Raw genomic sequence first — 11,584 nt, 5'->3', positions numbered from 1 at the left:
ATTCTACTAGCATTCATTACAGCCATGTGGCACAATTTTGATTTGACTATACAACAAACGACTTTTTCTTTCAAAATTATTTGTTCTGATAACTTAAAAATAATATAAAAATAAACAATGAATTTGAATTTTTGAAAAAAAAAATTTAAAAAAGAAGGATGGAAAGGCTAAACAATAGCAACCTTATGAAGTACAAATGAAATGCACGGACACTGATTTATTTAAAAGAAAAACATGAAGGCAACAGTTCTTGGCTTAATGCTATTTTCAGCATCACGATACCAGGCCAGGACAAAAACCAATACATACAAGAACATAAAAAAAAAAAAAAGATGAAAAGCAATATACAAAATTTCAAAGATAAATACAATATTTATAGTTGATATGTTACAAAATAAATTCCCTTAGTGACTGCAAGTGTTTATGTGAAAGAAAGTGTTGCAATGGATAAGACTATTTTATTCCTTATAGCCTTCATAAGGAATAAAATCTGCTTTTTTTTGTCTAAATATTTAAGTGGATCTGAAAAAAATTCAAGACAAGTGTATAAATATTTAGCTACAACTTTGGCAAAATCACAAAAGTCTACAATTTTATAACCACATACAAAACACATTAGGGAAGAAGGATCTAGAAGTCAAAAGGACAATTTTCTGGTACAAGAAACATAGACTTCACAGTAGCCTAAAATGCAATAGTATACAGTGCTAGCAAAAGTTGAAAAAATGTTGCAGATCACACTTGCTTAACAGGAAGCTCTAGCAGTGGAAGTATATTTTTTTCATTTTTTTAAACCAACAGACAGTAGCAATTTCTTTTTTTTTTTTTCTCTGTCAGTGTGCTTGTTGAAGGCAAGAGAATTCAATATCAAAGTTACAATTTCTAACTACAATAAGTTACAAAGTTCCATTTCATTAAGATGAAGTTAAGCAACGATAACCCCCCCCGCGCCCGCCCCCACGCCCCGGTTTTTTGTGTGGTTTTTTTTCTAATCATATATTCATCCTTTTTTTTTTTTATTCTTTTTTTTTCCAGTTTGATGGCTCATAACCTCCTTGGCCCCCTTTTGTTTTTCCACCACAAAAAAATATTTCACATTATAGAGATACACAACCATTGTGAATCTAGTTATGAGTACAGAAAAATGTTCGGAGGCATTTTTCATCAGTGTTTCATGATAATCAAAATGGTGCATCCACAAAGTTTCTCCCAACACATAGCAAGTACTAGACATAGCCAAGACGTAATCAGAAACTTTATACAAAATAGGCGTCGCTTTTTCCTTATTCTCCAGGACTGAGAAATGTGAAAATATGAGAAAAATTCAGTCAATAAAATGGAATTGTTCATGAAGAAGTAGGTTGTTTGCATGTAGATTCTTAATAGTTTAAATAAAATCTTTAAACAAAGTCTTTTTTTTTCTTTTTTTTGTGGTTTTTTTTTTGTGGGTTTTTTTTTTCCTGTAGCATTTCGATTTGTTGCTGATTCTGCGTGAAGATACTGCTTCCATCAGCATGTCTTAATATACTAAACTTGTCCCCTAAGCCCATCCTCTGCAGCTTGGTGCTACGGTAGGTAAACAAAAGTGACTTTACATTGGCGGGACTACAAGCCCGGACATGGCTAAAAGAAAAAAGAGAAGAAAAGGAGCTGTTATTGGCACGCTGGGCTGAGGCACGTCGGGTTCAGAGCCACCACGGGCGGGACGGGGTGGGAGGATGCAGAGCCAGGCTCCTCCACGGCATCCCCAGAGCAAGGACCACAGCCACTTCTCCCAGCAAAGCACACCCCAAAGGGCCTCTCCTTGAGAGAGGAGCTCTGTGGGCAGAACCCCCCAAGTTCCCCAGGCTCGACCTCCCTCCAGGCTCCTGACAGCTCCTCTGGCTGTACCAGCACCCCTTGGGGACATCCCCGCCAATCACCACTTCATGCCCTGGGCAGAAAACCTCCTTTTCCACTATTCTACTTCATGGTGAAAGCAGGACTGAGCAAACCAAGGATTGTCCAAGACCAAAACCAAGAACTCTAAACCTTCTCCCAACCCTAGAGATCAAACACCATAGAAAGATGTGATATTAATGCCCTGACCAGCCATCTCCTGGGGTTTTTTAACAGATAAAGACTGAGATGCCAACAACCACTGTTTTTTTCCTAGTTAACTCTTTGGTAGAAGCGTAATTTAGACAGTCTTTAATTTTAGTGTTGTTTAATTTTTGCCATAATGATATTTCTCATTAATTTATGTACAACAGATATTAATAAATTTGTTCGTGTAGCGATGTGAACTTCAATTTCTCAGTTCATTAATTTCAACAATATTAATTTATTTCAGATTCGCTGTTGCAGCTTTACGGTTTGGAAGAGCTGGGTCTGTACACATTTCACAGGTTACACAACCACCAGCAGCATTGCTCCAGCAGCTGCACCTGGAGCAGCCCCTAGTTCTGACAGAGCCTTCCGTGGATTTGGATGGGGTTAAACCTCTCTAAAACACAGCTCAGGTGATGCTCTTGGAGCAGGATAAAGTCTTCCAAGTCTGCCACTTTTCTCCCCGGTTAAACTTGTCAAATATGTCAAAATCAAAACTGAAGTTATGATTTTGCAACAGTTACAATAATGAATTTTTTAAACCTAGCCAGCAAGTGAAGCTACAAAATTTAACTGCGTAATAGTGGGTATATGGGCAGAGAGCCTTTCTACCCTAAATATTCAGTTTCCTTATCATGTTTTCAGAGAATCACAAAATCATTTAGGTTGGAAAAGATCTTCGATATCACCAAGTCCAAGCTGAGCCTGATCCCCACCTTGTCCCCAGCCCAGAACACTGAGTGCCACATCCAGACCTTCCCTGGACTCCTCCAAGGACGAGGACTCCAAACCTTCCTGAGCAGCGTCTTCCAAGGCCTGACCACCCTCAAAAACCTTTAAAAAAAACACTTCACTAAATCCCCTCTGTTCCACACTTCATCAGCCCAGGCCAGCAGATGACCTCGCCCCGTGTCTGGACCTGCCAAACCCCTGCTCTCAGCTTGGCTTCTCCTGTGGGATTCAGCCAGCACCAAATCTATCACCATGCCAGTCTGGTTATCGGGGGTGCACCTGACCTGGGGGGTGCAGGAGATCATTTTAAGGAACAGTTGTCATGGAGTCACAGAATCATTAATGTTGGAAAGGACCTTTAAGGTCGTCAAGTCCAGCACTGTCGTGGTTCACCACTAAGCCATGTCCTCAAGTGCCTCATGCTGCAATTCCACCATCAGCTGCTCCACCCCTGGCAGTGTCCAGGGCCAGGCTGGACACTGGGGCTTGGAGCAGCCTGGGACAGTGGGAGGTGTCCCTGCCATGGCAGGGGCTGGAACAAGATGATCTTTAAGGTCCATTCCAACCCAAGCCGTTCTATGATTCTGACGTGTGAAAATTTAGATTATCTGCTGCCATATTTTTCTGGGGGAAAGAAAAAAGACCTCAATTCTTTAATTTAACCATTTTTATTGAATTTTCTTTGTAGCACAGTCAGAGAGGGGGGCGCAAGGTTGATGCTCTAGATGTGTATTTCACAATTTATTTTAGTAGCAATCTTTGACAATTGTGAATTTCTGCACTGAGCTTCCTGCTGTGCAAATTGATACCAAACGCCTTCTTAAAGAAAAATGAGCTGGTGAGTTTTTTAATAATAATTTTAATACTTTCATCTGGAGGAAGACCAGAAAATTAAGCAGGATGCAATTTTAAAAGAATATAGAGAGCCTTTTGCTCTGCATTACAGTCCTATAACCAGAGAGCAATATCTTTCACAATCTATAGAAAGTAAATTACGATTGAAAACCAAATTTTGAGCACATATTGTACTTCCAACTTTGCAGTGAGCCAGTAGTCTCTCACTAAAAAATTTCTTTTCTACCTTTAATGTTCATTGTTTTAAACAGGAAAAGGCTCTCTGCCCTAAGGAACACACATGGTAGGATCCTGCTCTTAAAAAATTGTGTGAGTACTTGACTTTCTGGTCATAGACTATGGAGGTCATGCAGAGTCAACAAGACTGTGACTTTTTGGATAGGGCCCAAAAGCCCTTTTTTGTAGGCTTATTCACAGGAGTGAGTCAGGCCCTGGGGGCAGCAGAGAGAGAGGTGTTTCCTCCAAGAGCCGCAGCTTCTGCGTGCTGACCCTCCTTAGGCACCGGCTGGCTGAGGATGGACGGGCAGCTGGCATGGGTGCAGCAAGGGGGAGAAGTAAACATCAGCCCTGGCTGGCACTGCCCCCACCCTGACCTCTCTGAGATCTCCCCAGGTTGTCTTTTTTATTCTTAACCTCTGTCTTCATCACTGAATCATAAAATCCCAGAATGGATGGGGTTGGAAGGGATCTCAAGGACCAGCTAGTTCCAACCCACTGCCACAAGCTGGGACACCTTCCACTAGAAGGTGTCTTGGATCTCTTTCCAAAAGAAGGGGCATCTACAGACATCTCCATCTTCACTCTTGGGCAGTAGGTCCTAAGCAGAGGGAGGGTTTTGGGGTTGTGCTTACAGGCAGCAACATCTTGCTTCTGGTGTGGTGGGCTCAGGTGGTCCTGATGCTCAGGGTGACATCAGCACAAGCCAGAAGTTTAGAGCAGCTCAACTTCTGTTTAATTCTTTGTCAGGAGACAAAACAATCGCCCTGAGGTCCAGCTGGAGCTCCATAGTTCTGCTGCTCTCACCAACTTAGATGTGCCACAAGCAGCATTTTTCCACACAGAGATACCCTACAGTGGTTTACCCACCAGGAACGGGGCAATTAACCCCCAAATCCCTGAAAAAGGACCACCCTCATCTGAATCCTTATCCATTCTTATCCAAGTCCCTCCTTATCCACCAACTGCAGGATTTGCCTCTGATACAACACCAGTGACCACGAGCTCTTACTGCCCTCTTGGTTTGACTGAATGTGACCATTCCTAACGGTGCCAACACTCAGCTGTCGCTCAGCTCCTTCACATCCTGCTCTGTAATGAGGCTCTCTACTTGAAGATCACCAAAAAAACTTCAGCTGCGTTGGACTGCAGCTCTTGAACTCTGTATTTTAATTTAATGTATAAAATGTGCTGATCAGAAAACTCTCGAGGTGGTTGTACAGAGTCCAGAAAGCAACTAATTAAACTTTAAAAAGAGTTCCATGTCAACAAACGACAGCAAAAATAGGAAGGAAGAAGCAGAAACTCCCTAATGAACTCTATGTATCAAATGCAGTGTAAGTAAGTACCAACACAAGAGTGCTGGTGGCTTTTCTTGGTGATGTCTAATGAAGGAAGGAGCTGACAAACTCATCCCTGTCCTGCCCCTCAGCTCTGGCTGCAGCTCAGGCCAAGGCAGTGGCTGAGATCTGTGAGGACCACGGGGTGAAGCACTGCCAATCTGAGGCCTTTTGTGATTCAGGCTGAATTGACTCAAAACTTTGGGTGGACAAAGGGATGGTGCCTCTGCTGGGATGCTGAAGGAACTCACAGAGGACTCCTGGGTGAGGGAGGTGAGGTGGTGCTGAGGCCCTGGCACAGGGAAAGCTGTGGCTGCCCCTGGATCCCTGGCAGTGCCCAAGGCCAGGCTGGACATTGGGGCTGGGAGCAGCCTGGGACAGTGGAAGGTGTCCCTGCTCTAAGTTGGAACTAGATGGTATTTAGGGTCCTTCCAACCCAAACCCTACCAGGAGTCTATGATTCCACATCAGTTCCCTAGCTCCCACAATACTGAGCATCACCTCGTGGTGCTGTCTACTTTGCATAAATTATGCAATTTTTTTGCCTCAACCCTGGAAGTCGCTGCTCTAATTACCAGACCAGAAGGACATTCTGCCTGTTTCTCTGCGTCATTCTGCTCAACACAAAATTATTCAGCTTCAGCTGACAGAGGAAAATTGACAGTTTTTATTTAATTAATTACTTATTTGTCTATTTATTATCTATTTATTTTCAACACTTGATTTTCAGTTCAGATGCTGATCCAAAACCCAAAAGGATTACACCAAATCTGCTGCTTGGATTGCAGCATCTGAAAATCAGGGGTTGAAGGCATCATTAGGTCTTCACTGGGCTCTCTGGGCATGAAAAAAGCTTAGAGCAACGCAAGGATGGGCTCAGCTTAAGAGCTAAATTCATGACCTGTTTAACAAAATTGGTATTGGCTGATTCCAAGTCATCATCTGAGCTTTATACAAAAAGCATTTTGTTCCTGAGGATGGAGATGTGTGGTTACTGGGGGCTTGGGGAGGTGCTAAGGGACATTGGGTGCTTGGTGCAGGCATTCAGCCCTCCCAGCTCTCCTTAAAACCCCACTTTGAGGTAATCTAGAGCTCTTAAGTAAAGAGCTCTAAAAAACATAAAACCTTGAGTATCTGATAGGAAGCCCTTTATTCACATGCTGAAATTAGGGAAATTAAGATAATTTTAATTTAGATCTTTAAATAATTGTGGTTTTCAGAGTAAATCAAAATCAATTAGTTGATACAAATACAAATATAGGAATATTCGCTACAGAAGAGCTGCCTCAGATCTTAGCCATGTGTTACCACATTTATATGATTATTTTATTTTTTATTCCTTTTATTATTTTTGTCTATTATTTGATGTTTATTATTTTCATTTATTTTCATTTTATTACCTTTTTTTCCTTTTTTTTTGTTATTTTATTCCAGTATTTGCTTTTCATACCAGTGTCTTCCTATGAAAAGAGGAAAGTAGGACACTGGATTATTTTATGAATGGATTATCTTTTCTAAGAATATGGATATAGTTTCCTACTTACAGTAGTAACACAGTGAAGCTTCCACTAAAGAAATATGCAAAAAACTGTTAATTTAATTATCCTTTCCTTTAATAGTCATGCTACAATGAGTTTGTGTATCTGGATTCTCAGCTCTTTGTTGACCTGAGTGCATAACAAGGTCTCAGATGGTTTTTTTGGGCCAAGAAGTTAATAGCAAGCTACAGGAAGATTAATTTTGAGATCCTGGTGTGGATTTAGGGTGGACAAGCAGTTCTGCGGGACTGGGATGATAACTCTCCAAAGTGCCTTCAGCACCCCGCAAAATGCAGGTGTCCAGAATTATTTTGGGAAATTACAATATTCCTCATCTGTTTTCCTGTGAGTGCTGGCTGGATTATGGATGTCATGGCGATAAGAAGAATAAATAATCCTGTGCTGCTGCTGCTTCTTAACTGGGGAAGTCAAGAGGAGCGACGACCTCCGGGATGAGAGTGTCCTCAGCCCTTCCTGGTTTCAAGGGGATCTGAAGTGTTTCAATTTACTGCACCGTTCACTGAGACTCCACCAGAGACAAACCAACCTTCCCAATGATTCTAACACACCTTCAGTCTCACATTCTACACGTCAAAATACCCCCTAAAAGTGGCAAAATAGGCCATGAGTCTTCCTTTTTAGGGTGACTTCTTTGTTCGTGTTTTCGTTCTCACACTGTGTCATAATTCCTCCTGCCCCACCCCCAACAGGCGACCGCAGACATTCTGTCACTGATTTATCAGCTGATTGCATTACCCCCATGAAATCACATGAATTTAAAAAAATAAATAAAATAAAAAGGCAAAATATTAAAATTGCCTTCCCTAATTAAAATACTTAGTTCATTTAGGGATGTAACCACTCTAACACCACAGTAGGAGCTGGGACCACCAGAGCATGCAAACCACTGCACACAGGGCTACCTAGTCCAGGGAAGCTTAGTCCACTGAGTAAAGCTTAACCTGACTTACATTAAGTTGACATATGTAAAATCAGTACTGCACCCTATATAAAGCGAGGAAATCACACCATGTCCTGCCAGAACACTGCTGGGTTTAAACATCCACAGAAATGTGTTCAGAAAACATATAAACACCAGGAGTACACAAACCCTCCAAGAGGCATTCAGGGATACAATCTTCCCTAAAAATTTAAGGCACGAACTCCTGAGGGAAAATGCCAGAAAAACAACTGGTGTTTTCTCTAATGCAAGTATCAAAAATGAACTAAAAGCCTGAAAATCTCAGCAGACTCTTCACACTACCCCGCTTCTCCCGCTGCTTTTGCATCACTACGAGAGCACCAAAAAACCAGCCAGGTACCTTTCTCCCTGAGAATGAAAGCACCAAAAAAAAGAAAGAAAGAAGCAACAGAGAGAAAATTGAGAGAGATCCAGCTCACCTTGAAGTCCATTTCCATTTGCACTGGTGCAAGATGGTGGAGGAGAGGCTTGGGGCCTGACAACAGGAGCAAAGGCGCTCTTTTGTTTCACTGCAGAGATGACATTGGCAGGTGAGAATGAGAAAATGCCGTGTGTACTGCTACAGTTTGAAGGGAGGGTGACCGAAGAGGCTGCCATGGTAGGGCTTGACGGCACTACTGCAATAAAGCAAAAATAATCAGGACTCAGATTGAGGTTTTCACGGCAAACACGGAAAAAGAGAGTGATAGGGCCTTGCCTCTTAAAATATATATAGAGATATATATATATAAAAAAAATATATATAAAAAAATAAAAATGAAATGCCTTGGCTTGGCCACTCTCTGGATAACAGGCAAACTCTTTTGTGTTGGACTTTTGTTACGAATTGCGCAGTCCAATTTTTATTTTGTTTTTTTTTGTCTTGTTTTGTTTTGTTTTTTCTTTTTTTTTTCTCTATCTGAGATTGTATTCTGGCACAAACAGATCAATTTATTATTTTCATTTTTACGTCCAGCCTCCAGAGTCACCCCTCCTTTTATCCAGTAGCTGACAATAGAGGAAATCAAAACAATGCAAGGAGTTGATTTTGTAGTAAATATGAATCTATATGATGATGTGTTACCAAAAATAGACACTTACTGCCATAAGGAGAGTTAGCTGAGGAGCCATTAAGAAATCCAGGGGAACCTGGTACACCTAGATTGGGCATGCCGGCATTGCCATATCCATTCATGCTATTGCTGACTGTGTTGTAATTGGACTGCTGAGGAGTACTGCTGGGAACATATCCTCGCGGGGAAACACTGCTTGTGTTGCGACTGTAACCTACTGTGTTAGAAACCCCCCCACCCCAAAAAAATAATGTTATTTTATAAGATAGACTTAGGGCTGGGGGGTTTCCTCATGCAGCATATATTACACAGTTTTAATTGATTGCACAGCTTTGCTCTGAGTTGTCTCTCACTGCCCTATCAACTCTTGCAGCTTGAGATAACCTTATCACGCCAACCCTACTTAAATCATCCGCGAGCACTCTATGTTGTCTCTCCTCTTAGCACAGACAGCCAACAAAAGCTCTCTTCGATCCAGCTGTGTCAGGTGCCTTCACGTTTGTCTTTAGGAGCAATTATCAACAGGCTCGAGTCCCGCTTTGTACCAACACACTGCGTGAACTTTCAGCCTCTCCACACCTTCAAATGCCAGAGCTGACAAGAAAAACTTTTTTGTTGTGGTGATTTACTTTAAAAGGCTGTTTTGGGGTCTTCATTTTGTGATTGATATTTTTATGCTAACAACAAGCTGTCATAAGGTGTAGCCATCAGTAAAAACTAATTCAAGAGCGAGTACAGAATTTTATAAGGCTTATTAGCTTGGAAACGCATTAAAAGGCAATCTTTTTAGAAGAGGAAACATAGCGGAATCAGGATTTTAAACAACAGTTTGTTCCTATCTGAGCAATCAATTTAATAATTACATTGCAAGCAAAAAAAAAAATGCGTTTGAACATATCTAATAATCCTGTTTCCCTCCTTTCATTAGTACCAAAATTAATTTTAAATGCAATATGCTACATGCATTTTCAATTACAACAGGTAAATTAAATCAACTATTACTTTTATTAGTAACATATATGTCACACATGCCTACAAACAAAGTATTTTAAAATCACAGACATCAAATTAGATTTATCTGTGTAAATATTCCAAAACCAGGTGGAGGTACCTAGACATAATTATTTTATAAACCAACCATACACGCCGTATATTTACTGCGAATAACAAAGAGCTTTCTACACTTTGCCAATTTTATTTTTTTTTCCCCCACTGGAGATGCTTTATGACAACAGCAAACAAAAGAATAGGGAGAATTAAATATTATGAGAAAGTTAAAGACAGCATTTCATTCCACGCTCAGACACGGGGACAGAGAGAGGTAGGACACAGCGGTGACATCAGCTCGCAAGAACAGGCCAAAAGCAGCCAACAAGGTGAAGGATTAACCCTTGAAATCTCACCTACCTTGGTCGTTGGCTTGCGATGTTTCAGACACATTGACGGCGAGCTGGCTGCTGAAGGAGTTCACGCCCATCATGCCGGTGTGGGCGGGAGTGTTGCCTAGAGTGGGGATCTGGTTGTGGTTGCGGGGCACGCTGTACAACGCCTCAGCAATGTCAGCTGCTCGTTTCAGGATTATTTCCTAGAGAGACACGAAATAAGCACTGACAACTCAGATTTGTGCAAATGCTCCAGGTCGCAATAGTGCTAAAATCTACCGAAGAGATTCATGTGGAATTACAGTGAGGTTGGGGAGTTTGGTGCTTGTTTCAACAACACCTCCTGTTTTCCTTCCCGCACCCAATTGCACCTCAGCACAGTAAGTACAAAGAAAGAAAGAAATTAACATCAAATCCCTTAGAGTTTAGAACTGTAAGTCGGGTGAACATTGTCACACGGGTTTTATGAGTCCAAGGCAGGAGTTGTATTTTCAGCAGTTTGCAAAATACAGTACGGCTGATCCGCTCGGTTGAGCAGATTTCTTTAGGACTTCCCATTAGTCACTGTATATGTTGGCCCGAGTTCAAGGTTATTCTCTTGCCTTAATGCTTGCTTATGCTTTTGGCACCTCACACTTAATTGTCATTTCTGATAGGCAAACGAGCGGCGGGAGGAGAACGGGAAGATGAAGCGTTTCCCTCAGAGCATTGCATCACATCCCACTGCCCTCAAGGTGGCTGGCAAAGCCCGGCTGTGTACAAAGGCAACGTGCTGATGCTCTGCCAGCCCTGCACACAGCAGGTATTGATCTACACGTGTCGGCGTGGGAACAAAGAGCGCGCTGCTGACCTACCTGGTTGTTATGGGGCATCCCATATAGGGCTTCAACAAGGTCTGCTGCTCTCTTAAGTAACACTTCCTAAAGGAAAACAAACAACCTGCGTTATGTTTCACTAAGACAGGAGAAGTGCGGTGATGTTGGCAGTTGTAGCGTCTCTAATTGCAAGGAACCGATAGAGTGGATAAAACACATCACGCGCCGCCTGTGTGCTCCCGCTATATTTAGGGGGTGTATTACAAAGATAGGAAGGTATTTTGTTTGGGAGGAAAACAGGGCTTGTGGTTTGAAGTCAAAGTTAGAGAGGAGCCTAAAAATAATATTGCATTTTACATCCAGCTGTTCAATTATGATTGACTCGGAAAGGTGTTTGCTGCTGTAGCATGTAGCTCTCGTGCTGAATTAGTGAAATCAGTGCTTGAGGTTTAATGATGTAGTCTTATGGGTATTAAACAAACAAACACATGGTAGAGATATGAAAGGCACAGGCATCACATTTGGCTGTTAATTCCTAGCACTTTAGTGGTGAAGAACAATAAGTAATTTTCCATATCTTAATT

The 11,584-nt window shown here is 41.7% G+C and overlaps 1 protein-coding gene across 16 annotated transcripts in view; it reads right to left on the bottom strand.

Moving 5' to 3' along the window:
* Positions 1-1,429: 1,429 nt before the first annotated feature.
* The window catches only part of EBF3 (EBF transcription factor 3), a 119,048-nt gene continuing 108,893 nt past the window's right edge, over positions 1,430-11,584 (bottom strand). For 4 of the 16 annotated variants that reach the window (XM_032116706.1, XM_032116701.1, XM_032116702.1 and 1 more), the window contains exons 12-16: positions 11,040-11,105; positions 10,211-10,388; positions 8,832-9,020; positions 8,171-8,368; positions 1,430-1,623 (exon numbers count right to left, since the gene is read on the bottom strand). In XM_032116706.1, coding sequence (XP_031972597.1) covers positions 1,592-1,623; positions 8,171-8,368; positions 8,832-9,020; positions 10,211-10,388; positions 11,040-11,105 — 663 coding nt within the window. In that variant the 3' untranslated portion in view covers positions 1,430-1,591. The remainder of the gene's footprint in view (positions 1,624-8,170; positions 8,369-8,831; positions 9,021-10,210; positions 10,389-11,039; positions 11,106-11,584) is intronic. The other 12 variants (XM_032116709.1, XM_032116710.1, XM_032116711.1 and 9 more) reach the window with 4 other exon arrangements.

The sequence above is a fragment of the Corvus moneduloides genome, chromosome 8 (genome assembly GCF_009650955.1).
Source record: "Corvus moneduloides isolate bCorMon1 chromosome 8, bCorMon1.pri, whole genome shotgun sequence".
NCBI lineage: Eukaryota > Metazoa > Chordata > Aves > Passeriformes > Corvidae > Corvus > Corvus moneduloides.
The sequence above is the reverse complement of the archived record's forward strand: the minus strand, read 5'-3'. Positions and strand labels throughout refer to the sequence as shown.